At 39.1% G+C, this 20,605-nt stretch overlaps 1 protein-coding gene across 3 annotated transcripts in view; it reads right to left on the reverse strand.

The window, feature by feature from the left end:
* Positions 1 to 2,482: 2,482 nt before the first annotated feature.
* IFTAP (intraflagellar transport associated protein) overlaps positions 2,483 to 20,605 on the reverse strand; it is a 59,579-nt gene continuing 41,456 nt past the window's right edge. For all 3 annotated transcript variants that reach the window (XM_067749362.1, XM_067749365.1, XM_067749364.1), the window contains 2 exons: positions 10,690 to 10,829; positions 2,483 to 2,720 (listed from right to left, as the gene is read on the reverse strand). In XM_067749362.1, coding sequence (XP_067605463.1) covers positions 2,562 to 2,720; positions 10,690 to 10,829 — 299 coding nt within the window. In that variant the 3' untranslated portion in view covers positions 2,483 to 2,561. The remainder of the gene's footprint in view (positions 2,721 to 10,689; positions 10,830 to 20,605) is intronic.

The raw sequence follows: 20,605 nt of genomic DNA on the forward strand, positions 1-20,605 counted from the left end.
TTCCTCAGTCACACTAGTGGCTAGTGGCTATGATGTTGGACAGTGCAACTCTACCATAATTATTTGTTTATACATTTGTCTTCCCCACTATGTCAGACCATGTCTAATTTACTTGTATCCTCCCCATTGCCTAGCATAGGCAGCTCTACCATAATTATTTGTTTATACATTTGTCTTCCCCACTATGTCAGACCATGTCTAATTTACTTGTATCCTCCCCATTGCCTAGCATAGGCTTGGCATATAAATGATGTTTTGTGAGTCTTTTGACTAGACAAAGAAAAATAGATGTGGAAACCACCTGACTACAGCAATATTAAATCAAGAGCGTTTTTTGTAAGGAATATAAATGGCAGTTTTTATGAATATATACACACACACAAGCACAGGCCTGTATAAAAACTAATTAAGACTAAGTACATTTGAAATTGGTGCAGCTGGTATGGAAAACAGTATGGTGGTTCCTCAAAAAACAAAAAATAGAGTTGCCATATGATCCTGAAATCCCACTCCTGGGCATATATCTAGACAAAATTATAATTCAAAAGGATACATGCATCGCAACGTTCACAGCAGTACCATTGACAATAGCCAAGATATGGAAACAGCCTAAATGTCTATCAACAGATGAACAGATAAAGAAGATGTGGTGTATATATATATATATATATATATATATATATATATATATATATATATAATGGAATACTACTCAGCCATAAAAAAGAATGAAGTAATGTCATCTGCAGCAACAATGGATGGACCTAGAGATTATCATACGAAGTGAACCAAGTCAGAAAGAGAAAGACAAATAACCATATGATATCACTTATATGTGGAATCTAATATATGACACCAATGAACTTATCTAGGAAACAGAAACAGACTCAGACATAGACAACAGACTTGTGGTTGGCAGGGTGTTGGGGGGGGGCAGGGGAGGAATGGATGGGGAGTTTGGGATTAGCAGATGCAAACTATTATATACAGCAGCAGTCCCCAACATTTTTGGCACCAGGGACCAGTTTCGTGGAAGACAATTTTTCCACAGACTAGGATGGGAGGGGATGGTTTTGGGATGATTCAAGCACATTACATTTATTGTGCACTTTATTTCTGCTATTATTACATTGTAATATATAATGAAATAATTATACAACTCACCATAATGCAGAACCAGTGGGAGCCCTGAGCTCGTTTTCACTTCTGCTCACTTGATAGGGCTTTAATATGAGTCTGCAAGCAATTGATTTATTATGGTCTCTGTGCAGTCAAACCTCTCCGCTAATGATAATCTGTATTTGCAGCCGCTCCCCAGTGCTGGCATCACCGCCTCAGCTCCACCCCAGATCATCAGGCATTAGATTCTCATAAGGAGCTCACAACCTAGACCCCTCGTGTGTGCAGTTCACAGTAGGGTTCACGCTCCTATGAGAATCTAATGCCGCCGCTGATCTGACAGGAGGCAGAGCTCAGGCGATAATGCGAGCGATGGGGAGCGGCTGTAAATACAGATGAAGCTTTGTTTGCTCACCTGCCCACTGTTCACTTCCTGCTGTGCGGCCCGGATCCTAACAGGCCACAGATGGATACTGGTCCATGGCCCGGGGGTTGGGGACCCCTGATATACAGAATGGATAAGCAAGGTCCTACTATATAGCACAGGGAACTATATTCAATATCCTCTAATAAACCATAATGGAAAAGAAAAAATAGAAATAAAATATATACAGTCAAAGAAAAAAAAGACTAAGTACATTTGATGTTACTGATTCCTTCAGTGATAAAAGTTACTTCATACACACTATTTCCCCTTCGTCTGTGCCTTCACCACTTTTTCTCCTCCCTTTAAAGCATTCGTGGCTATTTTACACAATTAGCACTTCCTAATAGTTTCTACATTCTCTAGTTGTCTTCTCTATCCGTGCCTTGCCTTCTCAAATGATACTGTAAACTTCTGGAAATAGAGATCATTCCTTGTACTTTGTAACTTTCCTCACACATGGCTGAACAGCAATAACAAAGTGCAAGAATTTAATATATGACATATAATCAATTCTCAGATGCTTTCTTTCTCAGTAAAGTCTTTTCCCAATCAATCCTAGACGCCCAACCTCTCAGCACTCACATTCATACCACTATCTCTGGACACCTGAGACCATGACCTGTCACATAGTCAGTTCTTTGTGTTTTGCATGTTCAATTGCCCTTCCTCCCCAAGGAGGTGGGATGAAATTTCCAGTCTTTGTTACAATACCCCACATTACCTAGTTTCCGCACTCTCATCAGATGGACCCTTCTGTAGGCACTGCTTCCTGTCCCCATTTGCCACCTCCATCTCCCCCGACCAGCCATGGATGCAGCCATGTGACAGAAGAGAACTCTGTAAGGGTAGAGTCTCATAAAACCCTATAAAGTTTCATCTCCCTACTGACAAATAACTCTGATAAATCAACGCACACACAAATTTCCACAAAAGGGATTCTAGTAGGTATGTATTTTATTCTAATGTTGCTCGAATAAGAACAAAATAAAAATAAACACGAAGATGTCTTGGTGGATCAGTCCCGGGGTTTCTCTAAGTCTGTGCTCTTTCTCTTTTGCTTGCATAGCTCTTTGATGGTATCTACCTCTGCAGGAGTGAACTTGGGGGTTAGCATCACAGCGTCATAATCAAATTCTTCATCAAGTGAGAAGGGCCGAACTTCACCTCCGACTATCTATAAAAGGTAACAAAGGAGGAAAATAACATATAATCATTGTAAATGAAGATAAAGTTGAAAACATAAACTCTCTATTAATATTTAATTAAACTTTTTTTAGAGTTCAGCACTCTGAGCTGATTAAGCTGTTTTTAAGTAAAGGAATAAATTCAATTATTCAATTTGACCTAATTTAAGCCTCTTAATATGCCCCATTTGTACCATCCTGCATCTGAATGAATATCATTAACTAATTCTGCCCACGGCAAGAAGAATCAGAAAGTCTCTCTTGCACACATTCATTACATTTTTACCATTTGTAGTGTTAGGGCTACAGGCATATGGAAAAACTAAGAGTTATATTCAAATGTGAGAAAATATACCTTAAGATTTTGGTCAACCTTAAGGACACTTTTACCATTTACTAAAAAAGACCTGTAGCAATAAAACATCATTTTCAAAGATAAAAATACTCTCTGCTTAATATACTTACTTCTTCACATAATACTTGGGCCAATAGCAGCAGGAATTAAAACACATAGTAGCACCCTAAATTAAAAAGTCCAGGATCCTTTCTTCCTACCAAGAATTTTTTAAATATTACAGAATTTATCTGCAACTCAGAGTAGCTGCAAAGAGATGTAATAATTTTGTATCTACTTATTCATAATCTGTCAATTTTAAAGACTTCCTAAAGGAAGGTAGATTAAAAAAAGCATATTTTCCAATAAACAAAAGAGATTTAATGCCTTAAATCTCACTGCATCACCCCTTAAAAGGCCTCTCCAAAAGCAAATGGTGTGTGATACAGTGAAATCACCCAGCACCTCTGTGTCGCTCTCTATTATGTATGGTGATGCTGAAATAATTGAAAAGGATGGCTTCTGCAAGAATGAAAAAAATGCCCTGAAGCTATAATCAGCTTTCAATATTCTTGCATGGAAAATGATCTCATTTAGTGGCTTTTGCAATGTTCTTGAAAATGGAGCATCTAGCTCAGCAACTGTGTACTGTTACCAAAGGTGCAAAAAAACAAAACAAAACACCCCAAAACATGAAAAGTAGATATCTCCTATCTGTTTAGCAAGCTGCATCTTGTAGTTGGGTGTGCAGTGCTAATAGCAAACACCCAGCCATCTATCATCCTTTCTCGGCAAAACCAGCACGAGAACAAATTTCAGAGACTTGCTCACTTCCTCTTTGTTAGAAAGTGTCTGTGTGCTTTCCTGACAAAGGTAATGATGGGAGCTGCCACCGAGTGAGTCCCCACCACGCGCCAGCCCCAGTACTAGGAACCGTGCAGGCATTAGCAGTAATCTTCAAACAACCCATCTTACAAAGCTCTGAAAGGTTAAGTAACTTGCCAAGGCTACACAGTTAGTAAGGAAGAGAAGCAAGATTTGAATCCCAGGCGACCTGTAGATAAAGCTTCACCTTCGCAACAAAAAACACCAGTAAAGATCGACCTTGAAGTTTTCACTAAGCCAAGTCATAGCTCTTTGGGAGAAAAGATATTTTCCAAACAAGCTAAAAAATTCTCACAGCCTATCATAAAAAAATGCACTCAAAAAAAAAAAAAGAAAAAAAAATGCACTCGAGGATCCACATAATACCATGACTATCTTTAAAAGAGCAGCTGTACCCTGGAAGCAACTCAGTCTGCCGAGTGGCTAATCTGTCCATTTAGGTCACTTTCTGAAAATTAAATTTATTGTCACCACAAAGTGACAGTGGGGATAATATGGCTAAGACCAGCTCAAATGAAGAAACACAGACACAAGGACACAGTATGCTCATTTCCTGAATAGAAGCATCCTCGCCGTCCCTAACTCTATCCAGCAGTAAGCGCTGAGGTTTGCAGGCCTGGTCCTGGCAGAAGACTAGAAAGAGCCCCCTCTCTGCCAGTGCTTCGGTCTGAAGGGATTCTTACTGCCCATGGACACCTGGTTGAAGACCTGCCATCCACATGTCCACCAAGTTTCAGGCTGCCCATTGCACTAGGACTTTGAACCCTATCCTGAGGTCTCTAAAACCTGCCTAGACCTTACTAGCCACTCTCACTAGATGCAGTCACTTTGCCTTCACCCAGCTCCCTCTGAGGCTGGAAAGCAGGTTCAAATTAGATAAATCCCTTTGCTGAGCTAAAATCCCAGCGAGACCATCATACCATCCTACCCGCTCCCTCACCCAGCCCGAGCAACGCTCACATGCCCACCTCCCTGCCCTCTACGTGTTCACTCTGTAAACACTCACTGAGTGCTTAATGTGAATTAGATACCGGGAACACAAGGATGAAAAGAAGCAAAATCTGTGCCCACGAGGTTTCATAACTTCAGGGAGAAGACGGAAGTAAATGAGTGATTTCATTATCATGCTCCATGCTCCCCAACAGAGGGATGCAAAAAGGGCTAAAGGAGCACAGAGGGTAAAGTGCTGAAGCTTAACTTAGCCTCAGCTGAGTATGGCCACTCTCCAGAAAATCCTACCCACCTCCCCACTCATCACCCCACTCAGGACCCACCTTTTATCAGCAACGCAGACAGACTAAGGCTTGTATGTTGAACTTCCAGACTCTCTGACGAGGGCTGACCCCTGTGACCAAGTTAGTCCTTTCTCCCAGATAGGGTCCAACCCACCACCTTCTTACTCCTCTCCCTTCCCCACGGTCCCCATACACCTTTCGGCCGTAATATCCAACAGTATGGAACTAGAGATATAGAAATTTATCCTTAAGTGAAAAGTTTTTTATTTTCCTTTAAGTTCTTTTTCATACACTGAAATTTTTCTCTATTGTGGAGCATGATTTCCTTCATCAGTCATTTGTTATTAACCGAAACAGCAACAAGAAATGTTTCTAGCTAGCCAATAAACATATGAGGCCAACACAATAATTATTCATTTATAATACACTTAAAAATATAAAAATATACTTATAAATGTCTTCACTTAGAAACTGAGTTATTAACAGCAGCTATCATTGTTAGATTAATTCCTTAGGCAATCAGTTAAATGCTGAAATATAAAAGCAAGAAACGAAGAATAATAATAATTTCATATCTGCAATGCCAAAATATGATACTCAAGACCTTTTAAAACATTTTGGGGGTATCACTGTCTCTCTATACTGCAAGGTGGCCAGTACATCTCTGGATCAAAATGTCAGAGGAATAGTCTCCTGCAATCATTCAGATATATTCCATTCTTTCCACAAAAGTTTATTAAAATCTAGGCACTGTGTAGGTGCTGAGGATACAAAGATGCAGACTTGTATGAAATCACAGAGAAATGAGATAGACACATCAACAGATCATTGTAGTAAAATGTAGTAAGTACACATGGCATAGTTAGAAGGTGACAGGAACAGAGAAGGAACACCTAACCCAGCCCAGGTTGGAAGGCACTGGGAAGGTTTCAGAGGAGGCTTTCTGGAAGAGGTGCTGTCTAAGCAGAATCTTCAAGGGTAATATTATTTAACAAGGTTGAGGGAAGACAAGCTTTGCAGACAAAAGCAGGTCTCATGAACAGGCCAAGTCAGAAACACACAAATTTCACATATGTGTATCTGCGAGTAGTTCAGTGTTGTCAGAGCAGAAAATGTCAGGTAGAGAGTGGCAAGAGACGAAGATGGTGCCAGATCATGGCAGGTCTTATATGCTACTTTTCCCAGAGATGATGAAAAGTTGCTGAAGGATTTTTTGAAAGCAGGTAGATACTTGGTATCTGTGCATTTCGAATAAATTCCTTCCTTCATTCAAATGTTAACTGAGCACCTACAATGAGACACAGGCGTGCAGAGAACAGGAGGAGACCCCGCCCTCTTGGAGGGTACATCAAGAAAGATCACTCTGAAGGCTGAACAGAGGGTAGATTGGGAGTCAGGAGACTAGTCAGGAGCCTGCTGAAGCAGTCCAGACAAGGTAATGAGAACAGGGCATTGAGAGCAGATATTTTAAAATATTAGAAAGTGAAATTAACAGCACTTGATGACTGATTTGGATATGGAAGGGAAGCTCAGTTTTTAACATGTTGATTTGAATGTACCTCAAGGAATCCAGATAGAATTGTCAACAGGCAATTGAACCCACAAACATGAAGCTCGGCAAAAGGTCTGAAGCTGGAGATACAGATTTGGAGACATAAGCACAAAAGCTAGTAACCTATAGATGAAAACAGATCCAAGTATGCAAGTGGGAAGAGCTGTAGGTTTAGCATGGAACCCAGAGGAATACCAACTCCTAAGGGAAGCATGGAGGGAAAACCCCCAAAGGAGGCAGGGAAAGAACACTCAGAGAAATACACAAAGAATCTGAGAAGAGCTGGGAAGAGAGAACCAGTGGACCATGAGTGTCAGGGAAAATCAATGGTAAAAAACACAGTAGACAGTCCCATTAAAATAAAGGCTGAAAATTGTCCATTGGGATGATTGGCAATGATAAAGTACCTTTATTCTGAATATGTCCAGGCAGGTGATTAGACCAAGGGCATTTTGCAATGAACTGAATGAGGAGTGAGGGGAAAGGAAGCAGAGTCAACTAGAGGAGTCGAGTCTGTTGGTTTCTGAAGTCTGTATGAAAAGGGAGAAAAAAGACTAGACAATAGCCAAGGGGGGTCCGAGGTAAAGGGAAGGTTGTTTTTTCTTTAGTTTTCTTTCATTTCGTTAAGGATGGGAGAGACTTAAACATGTTTACACGTTGAGGGCAATGAACCAATAGAGAAGGAAAGAGACAAGGACCCTAACCATCTTATTATACCAGAAAATCACTCCCTGTAGCGAGGGAAGTTTCCTGATTATTTGTTCATTCAATACTTATTGCATGTCTCCTATACGCAAAGCACTGAATTCGGCACTAGTTCCGACTTTTTTGCATTTTAATTAAATAAACTTATAGAGACACACACGAGTGAACGTAGGGTCTTCTAAGACAAGGGGCATATATGTAATTCAAAGTGAACCCTGATGTACACTGCAGTTCAGAACACATCACTGTGATCTTCAAAATGACAGCTTTTCAAATACTGTAAAGCTGCAGTTCTATTTATGCATTTCAGCTGTTGGCTACTGTGGCGTACTTTGGGAATTCTCTTCTTACAAGTTAGGTTCATTTTGAGGTTCTAAGATATAAGGCTCCAAGTTTTTTAGATTGCAAACTGAACTTCTGACTTATTTCAAAGAGCAGAATTCGTGCAATGGAACACCAAATCCCCTGCGACGAAACAGAAAACAACTGTGAATTAAGTTACTAACTTGTTATTTTTGCCTAAGGAGCTGAGAGAAACACGTGGATTTCAGGCGTCTAATTTCAAATCTAATTGAAATCTTTTTGTAGCCTCTGAGGGAACAGAATTTGTACACTATTAGAAAATTGCTAGTTTTCTTAAAATTGCTCACGTGATTTATTCTAAGAGGGACACTATTACAGAAGGAATCATTTTCATTCATAGTACCATGTAGGCAAATTAAAGGAAATAGAACTAATGCTCAAATCAATAATAGCAGCATTTAGCTATAGGTTATCTTACATAGTAATATGATAAATAAACTGTCTATACAGGTGAAAAATTTCAGAGTCCCATTTTTTTTTTTTTTTTTGGCAGTATGCGGGCCTCTCACTGCTGTGGCCTCTCCCGTTGCGGAGCACAGGCTCTGGACGCGCAGGCTCAGCGGCCATGGCTCACGGGCCCAGCCGCTCCGCGGCATGTGGGATCCTCCCGGACCGGGGCACGAACCCGTGTCCCCTGCATCGGCAGGCGGACTCTCAACCACTGTGCCACCAGGGAAGCCCTAGAGTCCCATTTTGAATTGGAAAAACAGGCAATCTCCCATTAAAATACTACAAAAGTTTCTTCAATAACCTCTTCTATATTTTGGGAAGTAGGACAAGAACTCACAATTTTTCATCTTCTTAATGTGAATTCTTTTTGTTCAGTAAAGTTGTTCAAAACTTCCAAAATTCATCAAAATAGAGTAACTACGGCAAGAAGTTATTCACAAAGGGAAAGTGGAAGGCTCTTGAAAAACGTTTGACTGTAAGGAGGAAATGCACATGTATAAAAGCGCGATAAAATTAGGAAAAAAATGGGTCCAGTCCATATCAGGAAGTTACGGATTCTCATTAGGCAATTAAGAGGAAGTCAGGACATCCAGGATAAGTTTCATCTTTTGAGATTGACATCACAGAAAGCAACTACCATCTCTCACCCAAAACAGCCCGTTGCATGTGCTGGAAATTGGTGATTATGTTCTTTTACCTACATTGGGTATTTTAAAATAAGATTAATACTATTAAACCACGGCAGAGTTGGTGTGATATTGTGACTCTAGACATTCTGAAACATTTCTCTAACAAATAGTGGTTAGAAGTTAAAATCCCACCCAAAATATTACTCTGGATCTTTAAAGAGCAGCAAATTATTCATCTATGTCTCATTTTGCCAACACAAAAATTGTTCATATCATTTTGATTCAAACATTGAAAACTGTTCACATTCTCTGGGAAGAAATTTATACTCCTTTTAAAGATACAACCATACACAGGGTTTTAACTGGCATTTTACTGGCTATATGATTGATTCCAGAAATCATTCTTTTTTTTTTTAACCCATCAACTAAAACCATTTTGTAACAATTTCTATAAGGTGCCACTGACCACTGACTGGTCCAATAATTTGTATGGTCACAACTGAAGTCAAGAACATGAACAAGTCTTTAAAAGAAACTGATTCCTGCTAGAAATCACCTTGTAATTATAGTTTCTTAATATTCAGGGAAAGCAATCTATAATTCAAAAAGCACGTTGAAAAGTGGCTATCTCCGCAAGTTTATCTGGTAAACAATTTGGGGTTTAATATAAGTCTGCAAGCATCCTAGATAGACTTCTGTGATGTCAGTGAACAAAAGTTCTATGAGAAAAGGGCAATTTAAAATTGAAATGTGTGGATTACTTCTGATTGAATGACTGCTTCCATAACATCAAGTGACAAGACTAGTACCCAAACAACTAAATAATCACGAAACACCCTAGTGTTTTTATTAGGAAGCAATAATAAAGAGCCCTTAACAACTTCCTGTGCCCGATCCCCTTTCATGCTAGAGTAATAAAGGTGATAAAGGTCACTACCCAGCACCATCAGCAGCCTTGGTTGGCACATGCTTGTTAAGTATATGTAGATGAGTTGCAAATGATGGTGAAAGATGGCTTTCAAGTTGTGCATTTGGGGGCGTTAACATGTGGCAGATTCCATTCTCCTGTGCTGGTGAAGCGCATGTCTAGATGACATTTCCCAGCCTCCCCAGTGACCGGATAGGAACATGTGACTAAGTGGTTGCCAATGGAATGTGAGCAGAGATGAAGAGCCCTGAGTCCTAAGCCTTGGGGGAACTTGCTGCCCCCACATTCTCATCCCTTGCCCCTGCAGGTAGGACAGTGACCTGACTTGGAATATGCACATGAGGACAATGTCCTGAGGTTCAGTGGAGATCCAGAGAGAAGCACCTGCTCATTTTAAAGGCTCTCTACAGACTGCTACATGAGAGAAATAAACTTCTGTCTCCTTTCAGCCACTGATTTATTGTTGGGATTGCCTACTATAGCAGCCTGGCCTTACCTTAACTAATGCAAAATGTTTTTAGGACCTTGGAAACAATAATAAAAAGAAAAGTGGCCAGTGCAGACTAAAAGAGATAAGAAAACTTTCCATCCTTTCTCTTGCGGAGTCCCCAAGTAGCACTGTCCCTGTAGCATGGCGAACATCATGACACAAACATAGTTTCCACGTAAAAACATAATTGCTCTCTCTGTGTGTTTAAAAGGGATTATACACATTAGAGAGAGATGGAAGTGAGAGGGACCCAATTAAGCAACCTGAACTGTAAATCTTCCCAAATCTCAGAAAAATACAGAAGCACAAGGGTGTAGTGGCATTACTCTGAAAGGACTAGTTACAAAATCAAGGCAATTTCAAGAGGATTGAATTCCCTGTGGAGTACCTCTTCCCTTTGTTCCCCTGCTCCTTTTCCAGTGGGCCTTGGCTTCACTCCAGAGGTAAGAGGCTGGGCCACGGAAGGAATGTAAGAAGGAACACTCATGCTCCTGTCCTGCTCCACCTCTCCTGGAAGCAGCAGCAAATCTGTCGAATACAAAATATTTCACTTGATCCCTTCACCAAGTCCACAATTGACCTAAGTCATCTAAAAGTCTATGATAGTCAAAAAAATGAGCAAATATGCTCAAGTGAAGCAGGTCCATTTCACAATGCCTGTCCTCACTCGGGAACTTGACTCAAGGGATTCTCCTTTCTATAAAATAGAAGTCGTCAGTGCATTGGTTTTTATTTTATAGTTGCAATGTTACAATCCATCCAAAAGGTCTGGGAGAAATGTTGTTTTCGGAATAACTTGATCACGCCTCTCACCCTCAACCCAATTCTACTTCTACAGGAAAATAAGTCAAGAAGATGCTACTTTTGCCTCATTTTGCCATATTTTCCTGAGGGGGTGAAGAGAAAGAAAATGGAGTGCTGATTTCATCCTGTAACAATATGGCAATATTTCAAAAAAACATATTAAAAAACAATGATGCCAGAAGGAAGGAACTTTAACTTCCAGCAGAAAAATGAAATACTCTGTCATACTCAGAACGCATGGCCTACTTCTCAACGCATGCAAACAACAACAATGTGTTTCCGGCTTGTTTAGCACAATCACAAGAATTCAAAAGCCAATCTTGGTTTTCTGATCGATCCATTAGAAGTGGATGTGTTTCCTTATTTTTGCACGTGTGACAGAACATCGATGCATCACAAACAACTGATGACCTTCCGCAGCTTTCTCTGAAGACAAAAACAAACAGAAGCACAACAGGATCCCTCCTCCGTCTAAGTTTTCGCAGGACCAGAAGGGCTGCAACCAATAACTTGCAGCTGGCGCAAGATGCTGCTGCCTGCTATTCAATGATGATCCTAATTAAGACACTAATTAAGTTCTCAGTGGAAGTGATTAATTAACAACAGGCATGCCTTGGTTGTTGCCAAGGGCAGCATGTATGGGGAGATAACTGAGCAGGTATTGATATTCAAAAACTGAAACTTATTTGAAATACGTCTCTCACCACTACAGCTATCACCTCCACAAAAGACATGATTACAAAATTCTTAAGACTTCAGCAACAGGGAACATGGCAAACAGCCTAGAAACTGAGCACGTGGGCAGGGGGATGGTGAAGAAGGAAGTTCTACTATGATTAATTATTGAAATCATAGAATATGACCTGATTAATTAGGAGAAATAAAAACAATAATAATAGCCGGCATTTTACATGCATTAACTCTGCCAATCCTCTCAACAACTCTGTTATTTCCTCTTTTAGAGGCAATGAGCTCTAACACTGAGAGTCACCCCAGCCACCTCACTCACGGCGCCACAGCTGCAGTCTGTCTGCGGAGCCCGTGCTCCTAGTTCATGATGCCACATCATGAACTTACTTTTAAGTAAGCACTTTCACCACATATATTATTTAAAATCTATCAGATTGTACCTCCAAACTCAGGGCCAAGAAATGTCACTACGATAGCACATTAGCGTGATTAGTAAGTGTTCAGGGCATTTTACAATTTTATAACCAGAAGTAATATTTTTTAATATATATTTCTTTTTAAAATTTTCTAAAATTAACTAATTTATTTATTTTGGCTGCGTTGGGTCTTTGCTGCCGCGTGCGGGCTTTCTCTAATTGCGGGGAGTGGGGGCTACTCTTCATTGAGGGCCCGGGCTTCTCATTGTGGTGGCTTCTGTTGCGGAGCACGGGCTCTAGGCGCGTGGGCTTCAGTAACTGCAGCACGTGGGCTCAGTAGTTGTGGCGCACGGGCTTAGTTGCCCCACGGCATGTGAGATCTTCCCGGACCAGGGATCGAACCTGTGTCCCCTGAACTGGCAGGCAGATTCTTTTTTTTTTTTTTTTTTTTTTTAATATTTTGGGCTGGATAATTCTTTTTTTTTTTTTAATTTATTTATTTATTTTTGGCTGTGTTGGGTCTTCGTTTCTGTGCGAGGGCTTTCTCTAGTTGCAGCGAGCGGGGGCCACTCTTCATCGCGGTACGCGGGCCTCTCACTATCACGGGGCAGGCAGATTCTTAACCACTGCGCCACCAGGGAAGTCCCAGAGAAGTAATATTTTTAAATTCAATAAGGTTGGTGGAAAAACTGGCTTTCTAAAGTATTCCTTTATGAGTCCAAAGCTAACCTCCCTCACTGGTTAGGGGCCTGCCAACAAGACAGGCAAGAAGAGAAAGGTTCAAGCCTCTTAATGTGAAAACCAATATCTACCATCCCCATTGGCTGCCAGTGCAGACATCCCTTTGAGTGTGAAATCAAAATCAATTCTGCTTTCAGAGCTATTTAAAATCTGATGGACAGTACTGTGCACCAAGAGGGACAACTCTGCAATTCCTTTGCTGAAACTCTTCACATCCTTCATATGTTTGCGAAGAAGGTAGGGTTTTCAACAAAAATGGTTTATTTCATAAGAATTCCACTGCCATGGGTACAATTCTCTCAAAACAATATGACTCAGTATCCACTGCATTTCCCATTCCTGTCATTTGTTTCTCCAGTGTAAAGGTAAAATGCACAAACGCATAGCTGTTGGAGCCTAACATGACACCTTATATGTAGTCAATTCTCAGCACATACTTGCAGAAAGGAAATTAATTTCCTGCATCTCAACTTTTAAACTGAACGGCAAGTATGAAGAGTCTACCTATCCACAGGACATTGTGAATGATGCAAAATATGTATAGTCCTTTCCCTCAAAAACTAAATTTTTTTTTACAGGAGTAGGATTTTTATACATAAAATCAGACAATAGTCAACACAAAAATTGAACTGCTTTAACTCTAAATAGGACAGATTTATAAAAGAGTGAAACCAATATGCACACGAATAGTCTGATAAGACACAAGTTATAAAGAAGACACAAGTTATCTTTTAGCCATTTTATAATCACTGATGGGTTATTTAAATATTCATTCTCTCAGGGGGAAAATGATTGTATTCATTGATGATGGGGAATGGAATTTCTGAAGTTCTCTGCAAAGCTTTCCCAACTGAAATCTTATCTTTAAGACACTTCATCTGACCTTATTGTTTCTAAAACAATTAGTTTCCTTCTTAGCTAAATACCACCATCTTGACTGATGTGCTTTGTAGAGTTAAGGCACCTCTCGAATAACGAATCTTGATGTTGGATGGCAAGCCTGGTTGAAAGCATTTCAACCTCTTTCTCAACTACCTGACAAGAACGTCCAACGTTTATAAACTATGTGTTTGTGCCATTTGTCTTTCTGCATTTAGCCAATGACCAGCAAGTCAAAGGCTATAATCATGTAATTTAATACAACATTAAAAAGTAAGCCATCTACCTGACATCTGATAATCTAGACAATAATATTTAGTCTGCCTGTCATATTTATAAAAATTAACCAATCCATTCCTTTGTTGCCATGTAGAAATGGCCAAAATTTCCTGAAATTTCGGGTGTTCCTCAAGACCAAAAAGGATACAGGTAAGAAATGCCCTCAGGCCTCCTCTGCACATAGCTTCCAGCTGTGATAGTTCATATCAGGTGGTTCTTGTTCTTAAAATTTTTTGAAGACCCCAAAGAGCTTTTGTTTATGGGAGTGATATCTATCAATATTTACCATATTAGAAATTAAAATTTCAAATATTTGCTTATTGAATCATTAAAATAATACTATCATATATTAAAATAAATATTTTTATTTAAAAAACCTCTTTTCCAAAAACAAAGAAAATAGAAGAGAAGCATTGTTTTACATTGTCTGAATCTTTTAAATATCTGTCTTAAATAGAAGAACGCTGGATTCTATATTTGCTTCTGCATTGAATTTTTGGAATATGCTGTTTCAGTTGATGAAAATGAAGAAACTCTAGTCTCACACAGATATGTAGCTGGAAAGGGGAGGACTATTTTAATACTCTTTTTATATAACTGGGGATATTATTCTTTGATACACACTAGATATTGACAAATGATAAAGTTTTTAAAAATAATTTCAATGTGCAATATGAAACCCTTTCAGTAAATTTTTCATACTCTTATGTTAAAATCCATTGGTCTATCTTACATGTTGAATGGATTGCGCTCCTGTGCATGATTTTGTAACATCATATATTGGTTATTTGGAAAATGATGGTTCACTGTGTTATGCAGATCTTTCAAATGTTGACATATTTCATTATGCAATATAAAAATCACATTAGTTAACATTACCAATTTTATCAGAAAAGGCTTTAAATATTGGGAAGCTCTCAAGCTCACAGCACTGGATGTAAGTTTTCCAAAAATCCAATTTTCACTTGACCCATTGCCAATTTTATCATTGGCAATGAATACTGTCAGCTGTTGTCTTGTAGAGACGGGCTCACTTCGTTCCTTTTTGAGAACTATACTTTGTCAGTCATTCTTTCAAGTAAAAACGTTGATCCATGAAAGAAAAAACAAAACAAAACAAGTTCAGCACACCCCTCAATTGCACAAGTGTTTTTTCATGAAAAAGTGTTTTTCATTTTTTCCATGAAAAAATTTTCATGTATTTCATGTATATGTGAAATACAACTGTCGTATTTCAGTATGCAGCAGACGAGGTGTACTCAAGCCTCAAGGTTTAATAAAATTAATAATTTTTACCACTTCATCAAGGACATTTGCAATGGAAACTGGCATTTGCTTTAATTACAAATTCAGGACAGTGAAGATTACAGTGACTACTAGTATAGTTTGGTGCTTCTACCTTGATTCACACTAAGTTACTAGCATCTTTACCCATCATTGCTTTTGCAACATCAGTGCAAACGTCAACTTATTTGACCTTCAGACCTTGGGGTTTTCCAAGGAGCTCCCAGACCACATTTAATATGAGTCTGACCCTCCCACCAAGAACATCAGAAAAGCTGAATAAATGATAAAAAATCAACTACTTAAAGGCATTAGAGAGCTACCAGGGAAGTCCAGAACTTGAGGGGCCAAGATCCTGGAGAGAAGGAAAGTAGTGAAAGTGAATCTAAGAGTCTAAGCTGTTTTCCAACTTATGTCATTTACTGATTTGTAAGCAGAGGCTGAAAAACCAAGAAGTGAAGAAGAAATAGATTAAGAGGCTGAGAAGCTTAGCAGAACTACCAGCAGGTTCACAGTGCTGTGAAGATAAAAAATAGAGTTTGGGATCTCCAAGAAGGAGGGGCTGTGATTTACCTTGAAGGGCTACACCCTAGCAGTAAGCAAGAACTAGAAGTAGAGCAGCCCTCATAAAGCCTGAAACCCAGTTACCAAATCAGCTCAATCCCATATTGGATTAAGATAACCTATGACTACTCTAACGTCTAACAAAATGTCGAAGAGAAGCTTTTCTAAAACAAGATTAAGATAATCATCCAGAGCCTATGTAATATTTTATATACGATGTTCAGCATTCAAACAAAAATTACCAGGTATACAAAGACACCAGATCAAAAGGGAAAATTAATAATATAAATGGACTCACAGGACACCTCAGTTATTGGAATTATGAGACAGGAACTTTAAAATAATTGATTAATATATTCCAATAAATATATTACAAAAATGGAAAATTTTGGCAGGGAACTAAAATCTACAAAAATAGATATTCCAGACCTCTTGAAAACTATAATAACTGAAATATTGATGGCTTTAACATCATATTTGATACAATTCAAGACAGTATTACTGAACTAGAACATAGATAGTAGAACATATTTGGACTGAAGAAAGAAAGGAAATAAAAAAGGATGGAAAATGCAGGAAAGAGCGTAAGTGACATGTGGGACATGGTGAAAAGTCTGGGCACAGGTAATATTTGAAGACATAAGAACTGAGAATTTCCTAACATTTACAAGAATCTACAAACCCCAAACAGAACAAATACAAAGTTAACAATGCCAGGGCATAGTGAAATTACTGACAAACAAAAACAAAGAGAAAATCATAAAAGTAGTCAAATGAGGTAAAAAATATATTACCTTCCAATGTACAACCATCAGATTGACACTTGGTTTTTCGACAGTTTTCAACAGAGGAAAAATTAACACCATAACAGAAAAGAATAACGTCTTAAAAATTCTGAAAAAAAAAAATTACAAACCTAGAATTCTCTACCCAGCAAAAATAAGGGCAATGAAACAATAATATGATAATACTCAATTACTCCAAAATAGGCAAAAAATGAGTGAAGCACATATAACTGGCAGGACAAATAGAGAAGAAAATAGTAAGATAAGAGATTTAAAGCCAAATATATCAGCAGCTACATTAAATGTAAATGGATTAAACTCACCAATTAAAAGATGAAGTTTTATTTGTGTGTGTATGTGTGTGTGTGTACATGCATATGAATAAACCATATGCCACTTTCAAGAGACACATTAATGAAAACTTACTTTGAGGAAAAAAAAACTGCAAAATAAATAAAAGTGGAAATGTAAACAGAAGAAGATTACTGCCCATCCAAGGGGAAGGTCAGGAAGGTCAGGGAAGAGTTACTTCATGGGCGGAGTTGGCATTTGACGGTGATAATAAATCATATCCCTCTACTTTAAATACAGAAATAAAAGAAAAATCCATACAGGAGTCAAAAAGATGGGGATCAAAATATGAGCTTTATAACTAATAGAGCTGACTTTGAAAATAGAGCTTGTCCTGCAGTCACAATTTGCCCTCTTACTTATCAAACTTTCCTTCCAAGTCTAGACCTTGGACTATCCCACCTGACAGGGAGTCTGCACAGATGACATGAATCCAGCCAGGTATAAGGAGATCCTCTTCATATCCCTAGAGCCCTTAGAGTAGGGGCTCAGAGAGTGATACCTCCAGACATCTGTCTAGAGATGGTTCTCAGCTTCAAATGCATGTTAGAGTCACCTGGGAAGCTTTAAATACTGCCAATGCCCACGACAAACACCAGACTACTGGGAAAGGATCTCCAAAGGCAGGATCCAGGTATTGTCGTTTTTCCTTAAGCTCCTCAAGTGATTCCAATGTATCTCTCAGGTTGAAAACCACCATGTAAGGCAGACCTGGGCCCCTTTTAAAGTGTGTCTACTATAAGAAAGGTGACACAGGCACAGAAGAGAGGACATACACCTTCCAAACAGCATGAACCCAAAAGAAGAAACAAAATGTCTCATCCATACACATCAGTTTTTTTCCCTAATCTCTCCAATTAGATAATGCCTTCCTTTACCCTTGGGGAGAAATAAATAGAGGAATTATTGAAAGGGTGGAATTATCATCCCAATTCTGTTTCCTTCTCAGGAATGGAGTGGAAGCATTTGCCTTTGTGGTTGATATGGCTTTCAAGTTTGAATTTAATAGATGGATAAGTTTGCACGTTAAAAAAAAAAATTGGAGGAACAGTGATAGAGGAATATTTTGAAGCAAGGATTTTTCCCTCTCAATGATCTTTTAGTGATCTTCGAAGCAATGAAAGAATGATTTTTAACAGTCCCAAGTGGAAAGTAAATGAAATGCCTAAACTCTATGTTGGCTGAAATATGCCATCTTCTCCTAGCTCAGGACCTTTACACACACTGTTCTTATGCTGTTCCTATACTCTCTTACCCACCCCTCACCCAGTTAATAATTACTCATCCTTTAGATCCCAGGCTCTCAGCACTTTCTCTGATCCACGGACAAATTAAATTCCCCTGCCATATGCTCTCATGAGATCTAGAGCATATGTAATTATATATTTGTGATATGTCTGATTCTTCCAATAAACTATGAATTTCCAAGGACAGGAACCAGATCTGTTTTATTCTTTATTTTATTCCAGGATCCAGTCACAGTTGTTAAATATCTTTGAATAAGAGTCCAGGTCATTCATAGTCTACATAAAGCCTTAAAGTTGCAGATAAGGAAAGAATTTTTTTAAAAAAGAGGGAGAGACAGAGAAAATGATGCCTTCATTAGAACTGGGAGTACTGGAGAGATTGAAAATGAAAATCAAATAAGGTTGCCAATCTTTGAGCAGGAATCAGTTGCCCATTTTCATCCAACACAATCAACCATAGCATAAGTATACCCACTGGTCAAGAAACTTGTATAAGACAGTATAATTCTGAAAACTAGGCCTCAAAAAAGTCTCTTTGACCTTCTGCACTCATCCAGAGAACATGCTGGGCCAACTGAGGGGGTAAAAAATAAAGACGACCAGAAGATTCTTCCTACTCCAATGGCCAAAGCATAATAACTAATACCTATTCCAAACAATAATCTTTCCGGGTAACAGTCTGGAGCATGACAGTAACTAACCATCAGGTTAACTATCTTATCTCAAAGGAGGAAAAAATCATTAATGTGACATCAAATAAACACAGGGCACGAAACTCTGTGGCCAAGGTTCCCTCCAACAACTGGTCAATAGCACGGCACTGAGTTGTCTGCTTGGAAAAACTGTCTCCACCTGGGCTGCCAAAACAATAAGCCAAATACCAGGACAGAAACAAGCGCCTGAATCTTGGAAAATATTTATGAAAATGAAAAAGGTGAACAAATAAAGTCAGTGGTAGAAAAACAATACGCAACTCACTTCCTTGTTGTCCCAAGCAAATCTGTTGCTTAAACAATAACAACAGAATCTAATCAGTAAACCCCTCAGCTGCCAAAATTATACAAGCAACTTGCCTGTTTAAAATGTCACGTTTCCCATCTGATATAAATATTCGCCTTCTGCTCCCATTCCTTAAGTGTCATACAAATCAGACACAATGTAAAATTCACCCTGGCACAACTATTTCTTTTTTCTTTCCTTTCAAATGACCCAGATTGTGCATTATGAAAATTGTGAAGCTTGGTGGTCTTTTTGGTAATTGGAATAGATCACTGAAGCCTAGGTTGCTTTTTAGCCTTGGCTTTTCACATTATTTTACACCTGGGAAGGTCCTGACTAGCTCATCCAAGTCCACTGAGACTTGGTTCAGCCTCAGTAAGCTTTTATACACACAAATGCAAAACTACCTGTTATCTCATTTCCAGAAAAATCATACTAGTGAGACATTTCTTTGCAATTTTTTAAACAACAGAAACAGATCTGGTAAAAAAAAAAAAAAAAACAACAACAACTTAAAAGATGGTTAAAGAGGGACTTCCCTGGTGGTACAGTGGTTGAGAATTCATCTGCCAACGCAGAGGACACAGGTTTGATCCCTGGTCAGGGAAGATCGCACATGCTGCAGAGCAACTAAGCCTGTGTGCCACAACTACTGAGCCTGCGCTCTAGAGCCCATGAGCCGCAACTACTGAGCCTATACTCTAGAGCCCATGAGCTACAACTACTGAGCCTGCCCGCCGCAACTACTGAAGTCTGTGTGCTCTCGGGCCTGGGTGCCACAACTACTGAGCCTGCGTGCTGCAACTACTGGAGCCTGCACACCTAGAGCCCGTGCTGCACAACAAGGGAAGCCACCGCAATGAGAAGCACATGCACCACAGCGAAGAGTAGCCCCCCGCACACCTCAACTAGAGAAAGGCCCAACGCAGCCAAAAAAAAAAAAAAAGTTTAAAGAAAACAATGTGAAAATAATGGAAAAGGTAAGAAGACTAATTTAAAATATTGATACAACCAAAATCAAATTCGCTGGCTATGCAGGATTATGTCAGTATACAGACCTTCTCATTACCGGCAGAAAGCAAGAAGTTTAAACCATCACAAAAATGTTCAACCTGTGCACTTTTGTGCCCTCCTATGAAATTAATTTTATGTTGCAAAGGTATACGTGCAGACTCCAAGTATCACCCACAGATGAACCATATCAGAATCCCCTGGGGTAGTGGTTCAAGATGCAGATCACTAGATGCCACAAAAGACCTTCTGAA

This window comes from Pseudorca crassidens, chromosome 9 (genome assembly GCF_039906515.1).
Source record: "Pseudorca crassidens isolate mPseCra1 chromosome 9, mPseCra1.hap1, whole genome shotgun sequence".
Taxonomy (NCBI): domain Eukaryota; kingdom Metazoa; phylum Chordata; class Mammalia; order Artiodactyla; family Delphinidae; genus Pseudorca; species Pseudorca crassidens.